General features: G+C 39.8%; 1 protein-coding gene across 3 annotated transcripts in view; it reads left to right on the top strand.

Moving 5' to 3' along the window:
• The window catches only part of LOC139281161 (E3 ubiquitin-protein ligase MGRN1-like), a 164,233-nt gene extending 147,197 nt beyond the window's left edge, over positions 1-17,036 (top strand). For 2 of the 3 annotated variants that reach the window (XM_070901173.1, XM_070901172.1), the window contains exons 15-16: positions 1,145-1,246; positions 14,651-17,036. In XM_070901173.1, the coding sequence (XP_070757274.1) occupies positions 1,145-1,246; positions 14,651-14,763 (215 nt within the window). In that variant the 3' untranslated portion in view covers positions 14,764-17,036. Of the gene's footprint in view, positions 1-1,144; positions 1,247-8,360; positions 8,407-14,650 lie in introns of all 3 variants that reach the window. The other variant, XM_070901174.1, reaches the window with a different exon arrangement.
• The last annotated feature ends 3,086 nt before the right edge of the window (positions 17,037-20,122 follow it).

Below are 20,122 nucleotides of genomic sequence, written 5' to 3'. Positions count from 1 at the left end.
ATAATGGACTCCAGCATTTTCCCAACGACAGATGTTAGGATAACTGGTCTATAGTTTCCTGCTTTTTGTCTGCCTCCTTTTTTAAATGGGGCGTTACATTTCCAGTTTTCCAATCCGCTGGGTATTTCACCAAAAATATGAATACTACCCAAAAACCCGGCGCAAATAATAACCAAAATCCAGCCCTTAGTGTCGCCACAGTACAACAACACTAATTTGGCTTTATATAGCACTTATAACAAGTTTAATTTATTGAGCATTGCTATATTCATAGATCTTTTTAAAGATGTCTACAATCTAATTTAATATTCCTGTCTCCTGGTGTTTGTAATATATATCTATAGTGGCCTTCTCGTTGCATGGGTCATTTAACCGTGTGATAATCATAAACTGTTGGGATCCAGTAACGATCCATGCTTAAACAGTTGACAGCACACATTTAATCAGATCGCCACAAGGACACAAAGCAGTCATTTATTTTAATTTTTTTACTTTTACTTTAACGTTCTGTTCGACTGAGAAAGTAAGACTGGGGAAACTTGGAATGTGACCACAAATCAGCAAGAACTTTCATCTGTTTGATTAAAACCCCTCATAGTACAATAATCCAGTTATGTGATACTCCTTTTATGTAGTCATGACCATTAATAGTCCCCTAAACTAGTTAAAATCCAGGAATGCCACCAAATTATGCTGATCCCAAAAATCACTGTTCCCACCATGCGCTGAAGAGTACTAACAACCCCAGTATGCTAATGTATTCTTGTATGACTACTGTTACAAAATGTATGAGGACTTTACAAAATATTTACAGATCTGCAGGAAAAAAAAATTTATAATTTTTCTATAACTTTTTTTAAAGGTGTACTGATAAGAGTCTGGCTTTAAAGTTACAGGAACAACAGTGAAAAAAACATCCATGTAAATAAAAATTATGGAAAGACAAGGGGGGGTTATTTTGACTTTGCACCATGGAAGTCAATGAAAATGAGAAGGGTGGAACAAGCGACTGATCCAATATCGCACATTTTATTCTATCGGCCAAAGTCAGTTTTACCCACAAGATGTCAGAAATTGATTTTCAGTGTAGCTGTAAAGATCTAGGTCGTTTCAGGGTGATTCCTATCTCTTTATTTTCTTCCAGTTGACCGACCTCGCTCTGAGGAAATTGTACAAGATAGCAACAATGAACATGGCAGCCATGCTAATGAAGATGGTGATTCTCCTCTGGCAATTTCCCTGCCAGGTACTTGTCTTTTAGCTTTCTTTTAACAACTATATTTCTTCTATATGTAATCAGGATTTCAGATGTTGGTTTACTTAATTATGTGATGGAACTGAATGAGTGGCAGCTACAATCCTGTATGCTTGGCAAATGTGAAGTACTTTTACAGCTTAAGCGAATGAATGTTTTGGTCATTTATTTGGTAAATGGTTTGTTTTAACTGCAATTTTTTACATCATAACAATTGCTGCATTTCATTATATGTGCTTTGAGATGTTCTTGAAAGATGTGATAAGGCTCTATAAAAGTGCAAGTCTCTCTTTTATTCCCCTCTTTCTCTTCCTTCCCCCATTGAAGGCTCCCCAATGATCCATAGAGTTGGGAGGTCCCAATGTTGATCCCTGGTCTCTGATAAGAACATAAGAAATAGGAGCAGGAGAAGGCCATTTGACACCTGCTCCACCATTTAATAAGATCATGGCTGATCTGATCATGGACTCAGCTCCACTTCCCTGCCCGCTCCCCATAACCCTTTATTCCCTTATCGCTCATAAAATCTGTCTATCTCCGCCTTAAATACATTCAATGACCCAGCCTCCACAGCTCTCTGGAGCAGAGAATTCCATAGGTTTACAACCCTAAGAGAAGAAATTCCTCCTCGTCTCAGTTTTAAACAAGCGGCCCCTTATTCTGAAACTATGGCCCCTATTTTCCACTTGCTGGATTTTTGCCGCCTGCGCATGTTAACGTATGATTTTTTTTTTTGTGTGTGTGTACGTTTGCGCCTGGAAAAAAAAATCAGGACTTTAACCAAAGAAATAGTTGAATTTGGCGCCATGCTCTCTGACGTCAGTCCGGGGGGTCGCAGCTTCAAGTCTGCGCTAAAATCTCTCTGGTCATGCGCGAAAATCTGAAGTTGCCAGGGCAAGCAGAGGCCCGCTCCCCCAAAAGGTTTGTACCCTACTGCTGCCGAAAGGGCCACATAAGACCTCTTTCCCCCTATCCCCCCCCCCAGCTGGACCCGTGGCCACCGCACCCCCCTCCCGGTTGGATCTGCTGCCACTGGACCCGTTGCATTCCCGGGCCGAAAGGACTACTCCCCACCGGCTGGACCCGCTGAATTCCTGGGCTGAAAGGACAACTCCCCACCGGCTGGACCCGCTGAATTCCTGGCCGAATGGCCCTCCCGCTCCCGAACTTCAACTCGCAGGTGGAGTGGGACTAAGTGGGGGGCCTTTCGGCCCGGTATTGCAGCGGGTCCAGCTGGTGGGAAGCAGTCTTTTCGGCCCGGAAATCTTCTTCCCTTGCTCCAAAAAGAGTTTCCTGTGGGAAAAAAAACGGCATCATATCGTGTCTCCTTATTGCCTTGTTCCTGTCCTCTTGTGCCCCGCGCTGATTCCTTAAGTTAACGTATGTTTTTTTTTGTGAGGCTTTTGGGCAGTGTGCGCTGCGCTGAAAAAAAATCATGGACGGCCAAAATCTATTAAGTCTAGAAGAACGGCGCCCTGTCCCGTTTTGACTCGTGTCTGCGGCAAAAATTTTTAAACTGGCGTACATGGTCGTTGCCGAAAGTTGGAAAGTGAGTATTTCACGCCAAAAAACATTTGGACGGCAAAAAACAGTGCACAATTGTGGCAAAAATAGGGGCCTATGTCACCTAGTTTGTTTCCTCTGAGTGGAAATATTCTCTCTGCATCCACCTTATCGAGCCCCCCTCATTATCTTATATGTTTCAATAAGATCACCTCTCATTCTTCTGAACTCCAATGATTATAGGCTCAACCTAAGTCAATTCCCTGATCTCCGGAAGTAACCTAGTGAACCTTCTCTGAACAACCTCCAATGCAAGTAAATCCTTCCTTAAATACGGAGATCAAAACTGTACGCAGTACTCTAGGTGTGGCCTTACCAATACCCTGTATAGTTGTAGCAGGACTTCTGCTCTTATATTCTATCCCTCTTACAATTAAAGGCCAACATTCTATTTACCTTCCTGATTACTTGCTGTATCTGCATACTAACATTTTGTGTTTTATGTACAAGGACACCCAGGTCCCCCTGTACTGCATGCAGCATGTTGTAATTTTTCTCCATTTAAATTATAATTAGCTTTTCTATTTTTTTTCTGCCAAAGTAGGTAACCTCACATTTTGCCAAATTATACTCCATCTGCCAAATGTTTGCCCACTCACTTAGCCTGCCTATATCCCTTTGCAGATTTTTTTTGTGCCCTCCTCACAATTTGCTTTCCCACCGATCTTTGTATCATCAGCAAACTTGGCTACATTACACTCGGTCCCTTCATCCAAGTCATTAATATAGATTGTAAATAGTTGAGCACTGCAGTTGGCCTCAGTGATCTTGGGTTAAGGAGGAGAAAATCAACCAGGGTTCCAACTCCTGATCACTATCCAGCACTCCCTGTAAAGACAGTATTGTGCTTGTGTGTAGTGTTCCCCCTGTGATCGAATAACTTGCTAACATTCCCTGTCCAGGTCCACATATGAATAATAAACACTTGGATGAGGTATAGGAGGGTAACTGGTGTGGTGCCTGTGACATTATATACCTGCAGAGAGTCAATACTATCCAGAAGAGATAAATTGTTGGGAAATTGGCAAGTAAAGTATAGCCTCAACTTACTGACCTTCCAATGGCCACTGAACAAATGCAGTGGTATGAGAAATCTCAAAACCTACTGCAATAGTAATCTTGTATTTTATTTTTCTTTTAACAGCATCTATACACCCGACAACTATATGATAGGTTAAATGTTTCTATGCCTACTTGAATGTTATCAGCCTAAAAATCTGTAATAGAATGTTCTTTCCTATCTAAAATGTAATCTTTTTGGCTTGCACACTGTGTATCAGAAGATAGTTTATGCTTTGTCACAAGTCATAAGTTTATGTTGTTTAGTTCCCTATATTATTTCAGTGGATTTAAAGAAAGGGTCAGAGAATCATAATTACATGGTTGTTATGACATGGAGTGCCCTACCAGAAACCGTACCGGAAGCAAAATCCAAAATAGCTTTGCCAAGGGGAGTGGGTAAATATTTGATAAAGAAAAATGTAGAAGAGTATGAGGAAAGAACACGAGAATGGGACGAAGTGAGTAGCACTTTGAGGGTTGTCAGAGGCACAGTTGGCTGCCTCTGTAAAATTCTGTGATTCTACACCCTTTAAAATTCCTCTCTCTCAAACAAGAATCTAGTTTACTTTTAAAAAGATTCATGGCCTCTGCTTCATCATTGGTTTATGGGAGTGAATTCCACATTTTAATCGTCCTAAGAATGTGCATCGAAATTTTTGCTAACCTCCCTTTCATTCATTTTGTGATCATTTTCATTTGTGCCCATGTATCACCGACTGACTGATGAATGGAAACAAGCTATCACAATTTACTTTATTAAAACCCTATCGTTTTGAGTCTCTTTTCACAGCTGTAATCCCTTATCCCTGATGACATCCTACATAGCATCTTTTCCATTGCTTTCATAGCCCTCCTATAATGAAGTGCCTAAAACTGCATACAATATTTTAATTGCAAACTAACTAAAGACTTCAACAAATTCTGTACCATCAGGTCCTGAAGACCTGTCTATCTTGAGTTTGAGATAATTTCTTTAAAAAGACTTGCATTTATATAGTGCCTTTCATGACCACCAGACATCTCAAAGCCCTTTACACCCAATGAAATACTTTTGAAGTGTAGTCACTGTTGTAATGTGGGAAGCGCGGCAGACAATGTGCGCACAGCAAGCTCCCACAAACAGCAATGTGATAACCAGATAATCTGTTTTTGTTATGTTGATAAATATTTGCCACGACACTGGGGATAACCCCTCCTGCTCTTCTTCGAAATAGTGCCATGGGATATTTTACGTTCACATGAGAGCAGACGGGGCGGTGCCTTGGTTTAACGTCTCATCCGAAAGACTGAGAGTGCAGCACTCGTCAGCACTGCACTGGAGTGTCAGCCTAGATTTTTGTGCTGAAGTGCCTGGAGTGGGGCTTGAACCCACAACCTTCTGACTCAGGCGAGCGTGCTACCCACTGAGCCACAGCTGATAATTTTGGGCACCACGCCTTAGGAAGGATGTGAAGGCCTTGGAGAAGATGTAGAAAAGATTTACGAGAATAATTCCAGGAATGTGGGACTTCAGTTATGTGGATAGACTGGCGAAGCTAGAGTTGTTCTCTTTGGAGCAGAGAAGATTAAGAGGAGATTTGATAGAGGTGTTCAAAATCATGAGAAATCTGGACCGAGTAGATCGAGAGAAATGTTCCCATTGGCAGAAAGGTCAAGAACCAGAGGCCACAGATTTAAGGTGATTGGCAAAAGAACCAAAGGCCTCTCAAGAAAAAACTTTTTTACACAGCGAGTGGTTAATAGCTGGAATGCACTGTCTGAAAGAGTGGTGGAGACAGACTCCATTTTATCTTTCAAAAGGGAATTTAATGAATATTTGAAGGAAAAAAATTGCAAAGCTACGGGGAAAAGGCAAGGGAGTAGGACTAGCTGAGAGTTGCCACAGGCTCAACAGGCCGAATATCCTTCTTCCGTGCTGTAACCATTCTATGAATCTGAGCAAGGCCCTTTTTACCTTACTATAATTTACAGTTAGTTCCACTTAGACAAAAACCTGTTGAGTGATTATTGCTAATAATTGAATGTAAATTGAAAATCTCCTCACTTTCTGCCTTTGCCTATTTTATTCCTGTTAACTGTCCAAAGTAAATCCTTATTGCATAGATTATGTACAGCACAGAAACTGGCCATTAGGCCCAACCAATCCATTCTGGTGTTTCCGCCCCACTTGAGCCGATTCTCAGCTGTTCCTCCCATCCTATCAGCATAACACTGTATTCCCTTCTCCCTCCAGCATCCTCTTTAATGCATCTATGCGATTTGCCTCTCCTACTCGCTGTAGTAGCGAGTTCTACATTCTCACCATTCTCTGGGTGATGGAAGTTTCTTCTGAATTCTGTATTTTATTTCTTGGTGACTATATTGTATTGATGGTTTTGGTCTTGCCCACAAGTGGAAACACACTCTGTATTTATTCCATCAAAATCTTTCATCATTTTAAAAACCTCTATTGGCTCACGGGAAAAGTGACCCAACCTCTTAATCCTTTCCTGATGGGTATAACCTCGCATTTCTGGTATCATCCTTGTAAATCTTTTTTGCACCCTCTCCAGTTCCTCTATATCCTTTTTACAATATGTAGACCAGAACTGTACACAGTACACCAGGTCTAACCAAGGTTTGATACAGGTTCAGAATAATTTCTCTACTTTTCAATTCTATCCCTCAAAATAAACCCTAGTGCTTGCTTTTTTTTCTGGCCTTATTAACCTGCGTCGTCACTTTTAGTGATTTGTATATTTGTATTTCCAGATCCCTTTGCCCCTCTTACCCCATTTAGATTCTTATTTTCCAAGTAATATGTGACCTCTTTATTTTTCTTAGCAAAATGTAATACCCATGTAATACACACTTACCTATGTTGAAATTCGTTTGCCAATTATTTGCCCATTCTGCAAGTTTATTAATGTCGTCTTGTAACTTGTTGCAGTTCTCCTCAGTATTAACTACCCCCCATGCAATTTGATGGTCATCTGCAAATTTTGAATTTGTGTTTTTGATTCCAAAGTCTAAATCATTAATATAAATTGTGAACAATAGTGGTCCCAGCACTGATCCTTGTGGGACCCCACTTTAAACCTTCTGCAACTCTGAATAGCTACCCTTTACCCCTACTTTCTGCTTTCTGTCTTGCAGCTAGCTAGCTATCCATTCTGCTACTTGAGCCCTGCCTCTGCATGCTCTGACCTTATTCATTAGTTCATTAGTCTATTATGTGGCACCTCAGCAAAGGCATTTTGGAAAGCTAGATAAATTGCATCTATTGCATTTCATTGTTCTTTTATTAAAAAAAATTAAAATTCTTCCGCACAGTGAAGCCTTTAAAAGAATATTAATTTCTTTAATCTACCAGACGGCTATAAGGCTCAAAATTTGAACTCGTGGAGCTGAAACAATTAATGACCCGTAAAAAAAATATCAAGGCAGGAACTTACACGATTCTTCCTCCTTGGCGCTTTGAGACTCCAATCTTGGAGAAGCACCTTTACTGCGCCACTTTGAATGGTTCTGTTCCTCACACCAGCCAACTCTATGACCAACTGGCTTTGATTTGAGCCCAGCTTCCAGAGAGACCAGGAAAACGCGTTATCATAGAATCATAGAATGGTCACAGCACAGAAGGAGGCCATTCGGCCCGTCGAGCCCGTGTCGGCTCTCTGTAAGAGCACTTCAGCTAGTCCCACTCCCCCGACCTCTCCCCATTGCACTGCAATTTTTTTCCTTCAGATACTTATCCAATTCCCTTTTGAAAGCCACAATTGAATCTGCCTCCACCACCCTTTCAGGCAGTGAATTCCAGATCCTAACCACACACTGCGAAAAAAGGTTTTCCTCTTGCCGCCTTTGGTTCTTTTGCCAATCACCTTAAATCTGTGTCCTCTGCATCTCGACCCTTCTGCCAATGGAAACTGTTTCTCTCTATCTACTCTGTCTAGACACCTCATGATTTTGAACATCTCTACCAAATCTCCTCTCAACCTTTTCTGCTTTAAGTGGAACAACCCCAGCTTCTGCAGTCTGTCCACGTAATTGCATGCTTTTTATTGTTTCTGCACATTACAATTTCAGTGTAACAGTATGAAACTTAACATATCAGAAAATCTTGCATTACAATTAAATTTGCAAGATATTACCAACAGAAAATTGCTAGTAATATATTTCTTTCAGATTTCCTGATATTTGAAGATAGTATTCTGATAAATCAGTTATTTGCATAACAATTAAACTGAAAAAATAAAGCTGTTATGTTGCAAGCTATTATGATACCAAATCCTCTGATGCGCTGTCACCCATAATTCGCTAAGAACATTCAATAGCTTAAACAAAATGCATTCCGACAAGTTTTTTTTAAATGTTATTTTTTCACTTCATTAATAAGGACCTTTTACGTTTCATTTTTGTGTGTTCTTTGTTGACTTACCTCCATTACCTATCTAATATATCCTTACCTTTCTATCCATAATTTTGCTGATTTGGGAAGCTCTGGGTCCCGATTCCTGCTCAATTGGTATAGAAGAGTAATTCTGGTATGTTAACACTCTTTATTGTTTTCCCTTTGTATGAATTTGAGTGCAAGTCAGCTATTGTGTTTACACTTGTGTGCATGAAAATGGTTAAAAAAAAATTTCAGAATGTTACATTTAGCCCTTTCAGGGCTGAGTGGCCCCACAACCTCCCTCAGTCTCCCAACCATTCCAGCCCTGAAATCTTGTCACTTTGCAGTTTCTCCCCAGTTCTCTTCCACCCTTTCCAAACTCTTCCATAAGACCCGCCTCCTTTGGTACCCTTCAACTTCACTCCTGGCTGCCATGGTTCTCTCTTCCCCTTCAAAACAATGCTCTCCTTCCATTGCCCATCCATCATAAACTCCAAATTGTCCAAAATGTAGCTGTCCCACACCAGTTCCAATCGCCCATCTTGCTGCCCTACTTAGTTCCCTGTCTCCAATATAAAATCCTTGTCATCAAATCCCTCCATGACTTTGCTCCTCCTGCCTCATATCCCCCCCCACCCCACCCCCCCTCTCCCTTTGCACCAGCATTAGCTGAAAGAGCCATCAGTCACTTTGGCCCTACTGTCTAGGACTCCTATACAAGCTTCCTCAAAACCCTTTCAACCTGCCATCATCTTCCCCTTTACTATAGTCTTCCTGGATTAGATATCTTTGAGCTGGAGGTCTTGCTTCCAATCCTCTAAGCTACTGGTTAGCCAGTTTCTTTAAGACATGTGATTGTCTCCCATATTTCTTTCTCTTTACATGTGGGTGTTCTGGACTTCTGCTGTGCTCCTTTTCATAGTCGTGGCATCCTGTTAAACCAGAACTGAGCTTCAAACCCAAATCCTGTCCCATCACCAAGACCAATTATATCCACCTCAGCACCATCACCTGAATTCCCACCTACTGCTACAGAAACTTGTTATCCACACTTTTGTCGACTTTAATCTCAATTACTCCAGTGTACTTTTTGCCAGCCTCCCACTCTCCATAAACTCCAACTTGTTCATAACTCAGCTATCAATGCACAGTCCCACACTAAGTGCTGCTTGCCCAGCACTCCCATCCTTGCTGATCTACACTGCATCCTGTCCCCCAATACATTGAATTAAAAATACTCAAGCTCATCTTCAAATCGCTCTATGGCTTCATCCCACATTATCTCTGCAACCTTCTCTAGTCATGCATCTCCTACCACTTCCAAATCTGGCCCTTTGTACATCCCGTTCTCTCTTCACACCACCATTTGTGGAAGAGCCTCGAGGACAATGCTCCCTCTATATTTTGCGGGGAGCATGTTCCCTTTAAATTTGCTGCACGGTATCTTTTCCAGCGGCAGCAGCTGGTGAGCGGCCTGTGTGGGACCTCCCGATTGGTGCGTGGCTGCGCACCTTCGGGAGAACATTGCTTCAGGAGCCTAAGCCCTACTCTGGAATTCCTTCCCGAATTCCCTGTGTGTCTCTACTTTTCTTTCCAATATTTAAAAACCTTCGCAAAAGGTCATTTCTTGCACCATGGCTCGTTGCCCATTTCCTTTGTGTTTTTTTTCTTTCGCCATCCCCTCCCCTCCCCTCCCCCTGCCCTGCCTAAAGCTTCTTGGGACATTTTCTACATTAAAGGGGAATCCACAATCTACGGCATCCCTAATTGTAGCACACTTTTAGCATTTGTCTATGTTTTGATTTTCAGTTGGTAATGCAATCTAAGTTTTAAGATAGAATGTCTTAAAGGTGTACTGTAGATGATGCACATTTTGAACTTATTTGCCACAAGCATGGCTCGGTATGCTGCAGTACTTAAAATACTATTAGATGTTCTGCTATTCTAATTTGTGCTTCCATTGAAACAAAATTTTAATCAATTTAGGAGTCAACAAGGGTTTAAATAGTATTACGGACTAATATCTGTTGATACTTGTGAAATGCAGTTTTTGTGAATTGATATTTTTTATCCCCCTACTCTTGTGAATAATAATTTATCAGTTTGACTTTAAAAAGGCTGTACCAGATATTACAGGTATAACGTCCTGAAACCGAAAACCTCAGGACCGAGGCCATTCTGATTTTTGGGTATTTCCAGATTTCGGAGCTGAAAATTCGACGGCCCAAATCCAGAAACCTCATGGACGTATTTCCGGATGTCGGAGACAATCCAGCCTCCCGAATCTGGAAACACTTTGGCCGACTTTTGTGAATTTTCTGGTTTTCAAGCATTACATCTGACGGCAGCCTCGAGGCCGTGCCGGGCTGTGTATTTGTTATTCCTGCTCGAGAAAGGTATGTACCTGTACAGCTTAAAAAGGGTTTTCGGGAAATATTTCCAGATTCCGGACAACAACTCTTGCAATCTGCACAATATCCGGTATTCAGACAATTATGGTTTTTAAAACTCCGGATTTTGGACGTTCTACCTGTAATCACATTTTATATCTGCTCATCAAGCTTATTAGGTTCCTTTTTAAAAATGGTATCAAGCTTATCCGTGTGTAGCTGAGCGATACAGATCAGGAAAGTAGCAGTTTTGATCCCGGGTCTGTGCTGATTTAGCTATTCTGATCTGGGGATCAATAAAAACTCTGCAGTTGGCTTCAGTGCACCTGGGATAAGGAACGTGAAAATCGGCTGAGTGATTGCTACCCAGTGGACACATGAAGAATGACAACTTGGGCTAAGCACAGAAGCGTCATAGGTACATAGAAACATAGAAAACCTGTGTGACCACCCCATAAAGGGAGGTCCATCAGTACCTTTGCAATTGTAGCTGTGCACAAAAGGGTCACTGGTGCCTGCATAACTTTAGCTCATCAGAATACCACAGATTCCAAATTAAATACTCCAGCATAAGAGGGCTATTGCTGCCTATGTTATTTTACCCCCAATACAGGAGGACCACCAGTGCCTGTGAAACTGCCCAATACAGGAGGATTGCTGGTGTATGAGTAACTCATAGAATAGAATCACAGATTTGTTGCAGCACAGAAGTTGGCCATTTGGCCTGTTAAGCACATGCCGGCTCTCTGCAAGAGCACCTCAGCTAGCCCCACTCCCCCAACCTTTCCCTGTAAATTATTTTCCTTCAGGTACTTACCAATTCCCTTTTGAAAGTGACGATTGGGTCTGCCTCCCCCACCCTTTCAAGCAGTGCATTCCAGATCCTAATCACTTGCTGCGTAAAAACATTTTTCCTCATGTCGCCCTTAGTTCTTCTGCCAATCACTTTAAATCTGTGTCCTCTGGGTCTCTGCCCTTCTGCCAATAGGATCAGTTTATCTCTATCTACTCTGTCTGGATCCCTCATGATTTTGAACATCATTATCAAATCTCCTCTCAACCTTCTCGGATCCAAGGAGAACAACCCCAGCTTCTCCAATCTATCCACGTAACTGAAGTCCCTCATCCCTGGAACTGTGCCCAATATAGGAGGACCACTGGTGCCTGTGTAACTGCCCTGCAGGCAACTGTGGAACTGAACCTGCCATATGAGAGGAGAGGATAAAATTGGCAAAGTGAAGAAAACTGAGCCATTTTCTTTTTCTGACATCTGCATATTATATATGGTACTCATTACATGTTCACTCATATTCAAATGATTTATACAAGTCTCTTTAGCAACATTTTCACAATGATTCTTGAAAGCTCACATTTCTGTTTATTTGATTAAGATGTTCTCAGGCATACTGAAGAACCTTCCGTCCTGTATCTTATAATAGATTTTATTTGAGGTATTTCACACTTCTACCTAGAGAGATCTCTTCTCCTATTGTACAGGGTTCTCCTGTGCTCTCAGTGCAAATTTAGTCTATGAAACGTTGTTACTGAGTTTTGGGGTAAACTAGTGTGCAGTCAATATTGCAAGTACCTAATACTGCATCAAAGAAATTCAACGAGTAGTATAGGGATGAACTACTGCACATACATATAATTCCCTCTGGTTTTGAAAGCATAACATTGTATTTGTGAAGACTAGTGTACAATAACTCCACATCTATCAAACATGACCTATGATCAATAAGTTTATTTCTTAGCCAACTGTTTACTTTTGTTATCCAGGGATATTGTGTTCAAATTAGGACATTAATGAACAATTTGCAAATATACACTTAAGAGAAATTGAATTTCAATAAAGTACATAGTGAAATTTTTGATAACTATCATAGGTTAGGTGAGTGGGCAAATGCACGGCAGATGAAGTATAATGTGGATAAATGTGAGGTTATCCACTTTGGTGGTAAAAACAGAGAGACAGACTATTATCTGAATGCTGACAGATTAGGAAAAGGGGAGGTGCAACGAGACCTGGGTGTCATGGTACATCAGTCATTGAAGGCTGGCATGCAGGTACAGCAGGCGGTTAAGAAAGCAAATGGCATGTTGGCCTTCATAGCGAGGGGATTTGAGTACAGGGGCAGGGAGGTGTTACTACAGTTGTACAGGGCCTTGGTGAGGCCACACCTGGAGTATTGTGTACAGTTTTGGTCTCCTAACTTGAGGAAGGACATTATTGCTATTGAGTGAGTGCAGCAAAGGTTCACCAGACTGATTCCCGGGATGGCGGGACTGACAGATCAAGAAAGACTGGATCAACTGGGCTTGTATTCACTGGAGTTCGGAAGAATGAGAGGGGATCTCATAGAAATGTTTAAAATTCTGACGGGTTTAGAGAGGTTCGATGCAGGAAGAACGTTCCCAATGTTGGGGAAGTCCAGAACCAGGGGTCACAGTCTAAGGATAAGGGGTAAACCATTTAGGACCGAGATGAGGAGAAACTTCTTCACCCAGAGAGTGGTGAACCTGTGGAATTCTCTACCACAGAAAGTTGTTGAGGCCAATTCACTAAATATATTCAAAAAGGAGTTAGATGTAGTCCTTACTACTAGGGGGATCAAGGGGTATGGCAAGAAAGCAGGAATGGGGTACTGAAGTTGCATGTTCAGCCATGAACTCATTGAATGGCGGTGCAGGCTCGAAGGGCCGAATGGCCTACTCCTGCACCTATTTTTCTATATTTCTATAACTACCACATTTTGATCAGTTGCCTTTTCATGGTTTGCAAATTGAGATTATTCATTGGAAAATAAATTTGAAGGTGCAATTTTATGGAACGGTCATTCTTGTAAATTAACATCTCGTGGACTTTGCAAGTTATGATCATTTCTGAATAATTAAAGGAATACTCTGGGGACCATTGAAAAAAAATGCCATACTTGTGATTCTTAATGTCATTTGTTTTTTTTTAACTAAATTATTTTACTTGTCTCAAATGTAAACAGTCATTTTTATGTTGCCACCATTTGTTCTACATGTCTTGAACTACGGTATTATTTTCCATCATTCTCTCTTAAATTTGCAAAGTATTTTGATTCTCCAGTATGACTTGCAATGACTTACCAATGCTCAGGTGCTACGTAAGTACTCCACTGCCTTCTATGCTGTGCCTAGTGTTCGCCTTGTGCTAAAACAATCAAAATGTGCATCATCATTCATAATATACCCAAGCAATATTAGCCAATCTTTAAAAGTCTGATAATAACCACAGCTCTGCTGTTACTTTATCCTTATTTATTTATGTAATGAGAATTTTCTGAGGCAGCCTCGGTTTTCCATAAGTCTCCCGTTTTATGTAAGGCCTCACCAATGCTGTGGGGCTTTGGAGAGTTCTGCCCAATTACTGTTACCTTTAACAGGTAGCGGTAAAAGGGTGTGTTCTGTATTTCCAATTAGTACTCATAAATGAGCAACTCTACCTAACCCCCCCCCCCCCCGCCCCCCCCAAAAAAAACAATTTAAAAACAGAGTTTATTAAAATACATGAAGACTCTCAATCATGAATGCTTTAGCTGCCTCATAAAATTATATCTGCATAAAAATATTTAAATGACGATAAAATAGCAGCGGAGCTGTGGTTATTAACCACAGGGACAGTACCAGAATTTTGTGTTCAGTCAATATCAACTAAGGATCATCAGTTTATTTAATGAATTGTGAGATTAGACTGAGATTGATTATTTCAGTTTTAATTTAGAGACAGATGGCAAGTGTTGGCTTAAAGAGACACTATCTTCAGGAAAAAATGTTTGAACTTTTTTGTTTCCTTACATACAGTACAACCACATAAATCACATTGCCATCTCACTTATATATGATGAAATGACACATGGCTCCTTCTTTTCCCAAACTGAAAAAGTATATTATTGAATGTGAAGCGGTCATAGCCACTTGGCTGAATTATAGTCACCTGAAATGTGAGATATTTCTCATTTGTGTATTTTTCTACAGGAACTTCAGATTCAACCGAGAGCCTGAAAAGCCAGAGCACCAACAGCTCGTCTCAGCCTCTTCTTGCTGCCTGTAATACTGTCCATATAGAGGATGAGAACCAGCTTCCTTGAGAATTTGAATCAACAACAGAATGACCAATTGCATGTGCCATGTAAGCTCTGTTGTCCCAGATTTGTCTTCATGATGTACTTAACTGTCTTGTTTTGTAATAGTTCGCCATGCTTTATGGTGTGCTAATTTGACATTTACATTGTATATTTTTAAAGAGCCATGTGACCCAAACTTGTTTCCTCTTTATGCTTCCATAACTTTGGCAGTTTGACTAATCTATTCCAAACAACATTCAAACTTCTAATTTATAATGGTTATTGTTCTGTAATATATTTCAAAACACATTTACTACTTGGGCACATTAAACTTATTTTTTCCTCCACTAATTGCAGAGAAAACCAAGACAGCTCATTGTACTTGCTCAGGTTTTCATTTTATAGGAAAACAAAATTAACACTTGGTAGTTTAACTGAGAAATGCAATTGCACAAGGCTAAAGTATAATATCCAAGACATTTATTTATTGATGACTCTACTTAATATAGATTGAAGCTGTTTTGGATCTTTGCACCGAAGGAACTAACGATCAATAGTGCATGATTGGTTTGAAGAAAATACTTACATTTATAAAACCATGCTTGCTACAAATGTCCTATGTTTGTAACCATTCTATGACACAAATATCCTAAGTTTGTACTTTGGACAGTATCTACTTTATCACCTGTGCAGAATGAATTGTTTCTTGCACAAGTCCCTTTTTAAAATTTTGTATCTTTCCAAGCGTGCTGAAATATCTGACTTTACGCTTTCCTATATGTCTGCGAACTGTCTTTAGTCTAATGAACTCCTGGATACTAAACCATGTTTTAGAATGTTGTGTACTATAGGTCCACTGTTCCAGGCTGTTGAAGTGTGTACAGGTGATTATTTTCCATTGCAGTCTAAAAAATATCAGTTTATTTCATAAAGTATATCGTTTCTTATGGCTACCTTAACCTTCATGTACATGAAGTATAATCTGTAGTAGTATTTTAATGCATAGTTTGTGATATCTTGTAATCTGTCTAGCATTGTGGTGTCTACCTTACTAACCCATACATGAGTATGGCAGTCGAGTATTGAAGATTTGTCTAAAGCAGATATGGCCCACAATTTTCCTGTATTTTAGAGCAGTAAAAGCTCCGAGCTCCAGCCTGCAATATACCATTGCCGGGGTTTTACATTGGTCCTAAACCAACCTAATTACATTAGATTTTACTCTACCTTCTGTTGTGTCTGACTTTCAAGACAAATAATGACGATTTGTAAATGATGTTGCATATTTACTTCAGACTTTAATTTGACCTATTTGCTTAAAATCTTCACCGCGACTGCATAGATGTTGCTGAAATTTATTGCTAGTACTGTTGTATGCCTAAACATTGGATTTCTCCCCCAGAGTAGTTTCACACTAATTGTTGATGTTGATTTCCGTTCTGTAAAAGGGACTGTATTCCTTTTGCATCCCATTCTGTTCTTTCTTAACCAATTAACCAGTTTTCCATCAGATTTTTTATAAAGAACAACACTGATATAGAAGCAAATGGTAAAAATATGCAGGTGAATTAGAGCACAGCTAAATACTTTGTAATAGCCAAAATGTTTTAATGTAGTTCACTCTGTACACTTCCAATAGATTAAACACGCTGTCTCCGACTATGCTGTGGACTCTTCCCACTCCATTCAGCTCTGCAAAAGGGAAATGATTAGTATATGTATAAGGGTTATCCGCACTAAGCAAAATGTGTGTGTAACCTTTTGCTGTATTCACATTATTCTTGAATATTTATGATTTTTGGTCACATTAAGACTGTTCAGGTGATAATACAGTATATTCATTCAGCTCCATCCGCTGACATTGTGTCCTTACTCTGTGCCTTGTACCTGATCTTATGATGAACGTATTTGTAAAAAAAAAATCTTGTCATTTGATCTGGTGATTGTGATTCAGCAAAATCTGGAATTTCAAACGGTTTTGGATGAAAATATTAATTTTCTATATAGTGTACTGTAAATAGATGCTTAGTTGAATGTATTGTGAAATGACCCTGAAAACATACATGAACCGTATAAAGTGGGTTATCCTGCAGAATCATGTGGCTGCAGTTTTGTCTATTGTAGATTTTTAATATTTAGTCACTTATTTCAATAGAGCTTCATTGCTGCATTTATTACAGAATGTATCAAGTGCATCATTTTAAAAGATTGAAGAAGTTCGCTGTCATTTCATATAAATGTGATTTTGCATTTGTTTGTAGGATATGTATTGTAATAAAATGTTGCAACACTAATAAGATTTTAAGTCTATCATTTATTACACATTAAAAAGTATTAGGTGGGTTATGCCTAAAATGCAGCACCTGATCATATTTGCAGAGTATTTCTGTATTTAATTATTTCATTGCACTTTCTATCATGGTAGTAAACTATGATCAAATAATAGCAATGGATGCTGTAAATAAACCCTTCCACTTAGAAAGCGAAAATTACTGAGCCACAGCATTGTTATGGCAGGATAATTTTACTGGTTAAATGTTTAATCTATCATAAATCACTTTGTGGTTCCTCTGGTCTAATGTCATATCTACTTAAGGTTTTAATCCAGGAGGTTCACATGCATTTGTACAATTGGAATTGCACAGGTAAAACTTAAGCCACATAAACAAAGGTTTTGAATGTAAAAAATATTTAAGTGTGAAACACAATGTAGTTGGACTGCTTTATGATGTCACAGGAAGTTGCTGTGACATCAGTACACTTATTCTGACATAATCAGTGATATCTTCACAAAAGAATGTGGGATCCCAAATATTAACACCTACTTTTATTATATATGGAAGCCAGGATTTTCCCTTAATCATCCTGCAAATTAAGTGCTCAAAGCATTTTTGATCTAATCACAAGGTACATAAATAAGCAGGAGCCAAGTATCTGTTATCATTTTCCATGATGCCCTGTTCATGAACAGAAAAAAAGTTAACTTTAAAAAAAAAGGTAAGAAATTGCTATATTTCTTTGTATTGTATACTTTTGTAGTTTACCTTTTCATTATAACATATTCCTGCCTATGTTATTCTAAAAGTAAAACGGCACTTTGCAGACTTTTGATGCCAGACCTGTGTAAAATCCCTCAAGTTAACATCTTAGAATTGTGAGAGAGAATTAAAATAGAGACACTCTCGGTGGAGAGGAAAATACAGTGTAAGACACATATTGGACTCGTTTCCGCATGGATGATTGGCCCATTATAAGCTGCTGTGGGATATATCTGGAAGGCTCTGCATTGCTTATAAAATAATGAAGAATGAATCTTTCCTTAGCAAGTGCATGATTTTCTAAATGTTGCAGAACTTCCCAGTGCAAACATGACTTGCCTATTGAAATGCATTCTGTGCTAATACATGCTGAATGTAAGCAGCTGCTAAAGAATCCGCACCTGTTTTGTTCAGTGGCACGTTGCAACAGGCAAGTTGTGGCTGCTTTGGCAGATACAGCCGCACTTTTAATATAATATGCTAGATAAGGCAAATGTTCATAGATTTCTGCTTACAGTTACAGTTGAAGGGTTTAAGTTGCTACAATTGAAGGATTTAAGTTGCAATAGTTGCTGGTTTAGGTTGTGAGGATTTATCTGAATTTCTAGATTGCTATATCTCCATCCATTTTAAGTCCAGTCAACTGTATCTCTGTGTACTATATTGTAACTGGTTCCGCAATTGTCCCAGGACATCATGTTGGAAAAGAGGGAGACCCCATTATATAGATCTATTTCAGAAAAGAATACTTTGTGATTCTACGTCATGTCTCAAATTACTCATGTAAGTGTTGCATGCTTGGGAAGGCCAGGTGCCTTTGGCATGGTTCCCAAAGCTTTCCACCACAGGGGGTTTCCTCACCTCATGTCTGGGTCTGTTGTAGACTAATGGATAAAGATTGATTGCCACGATTGGTCAACAACTCCATTATGGATGTATCCTGCAGCTACCATGATGGTACAAGGTGAAGTAGATGGACCTTGTTTTTGCTTCCAGCAATTCCTATGTTCCTATTCGCAATACCAAAATCAACTAGTGATTTATAATATCAAAAATACACCTTCAGCTGTGATACAGTGGCTGCTGTATGTTATGGTAGGGAATATAATGTGAAGAGTATTCTTCGTAATGTACCAGACTTTCAGCTTGTTGTAGAATTAATTTATATTTTACTCCATATTTAACACACTGATTTCTGTAGGTTTTTTTCTTCATAGTATTTTAGTGAACTATGATAGTGACCTCATAATGGTTGATTATTGAATAGTATGTGTGAAACTATTAGATTTAGAGGGAGAACTGTGCTTGTGTGCATGAGTTGGAATATGTCTCATGTTAATGTTGAGCCCATGTTTATTGCAGAGGATACTGTAAATTTTTATTGCACAATTTTAATACTTAAAAAAATTATGTCTAGTAATTATGCTCAATATTGCACTAGATGCATTTATACCAGTACTTACCTCTCCTATAAACTACTACTGCAGTTATAGTGTCCCAGTTGACTGCCATACCCAGAATAAACAACGGTCGAGAGAGAGAAAGCGACAAAATTAGTCTTCATCAGAATGCAGGTAGATGATTGGTAGCATCTCTTAAAACGTGGTGCAGCCCAGGGGCGGGAGGTCGGGAGGGGCGAGGCGGCGAGGGATGGAGGTCAGGAGTATGGAGGACGGACAAGTCATGGAGGAGTGGAGAGGTGTGGACAAGACCAAGTGAATGCGCAGCAGTGGCCAATTGTGAGATCGTGAGGCTCACATTGCGTACTATGAATTCCATGTAGAGAGAGGTCCTGTGGGAAGGAGGACAGTAGGGGTATGTTTGAGATTGTGTGTATGTGTTGGCACATGCGGCGGAGCCTGGTCTCCAGTCATCTTGGATACCCTTGCCACTGGACCAAGACCTTACTCCGTCAAGCCCGTGTGGTGGCTGGTGTGCAACGGCCACCCCTTGTTAAGAGAATTTACGCACCGGCATCTTCCACCGTTGAAAATGAGTTCATTAGTCACTTACGTTTTTAGTGTGGAAGCAAGTCATCCTCGACCCCGAGGGACTGCCGATGATGATTGATTGATACCCAGAATGAGGAAAAGTGTCCAAAAATATTTTGGTTAAGAATCAAAAATAAACTTTTTTGCTTGCATCTCAACAAGATGTGTAGAATACAATAGGAAGAAAAATTAGGATATCTGGTCGTAGACCACAGGTTTCTGTTTGAATATGATTAGAGAAGCTGGGTTCTCCTTGTAGCAGAGAAGATTAAGGGGAGATTTAATGGAGGTGTTCAAGATCATGATGTGTTTTGTTAAGAGTATATAGGGAGAAACTGTTTCCACTGGCAGGAG

This window comes from Pristiophorus japonicus, chromosome 15 (assembly GCF_044704955.1).
Source record: "Pristiophorus japonicus isolate sPriJap1 chromosome 15, sPriJap1.hap1, whole genome shotgun sequence".
Lineage (NCBI taxonomy): Eukaryota > Metazoa > Chordata > Chondrichthyes > Pristiophoridae > Pristiophorus > Pristiophorus japonicus.
This window is presented reverse-complemented; position numbering and strand designations above follow the sequence as displayed.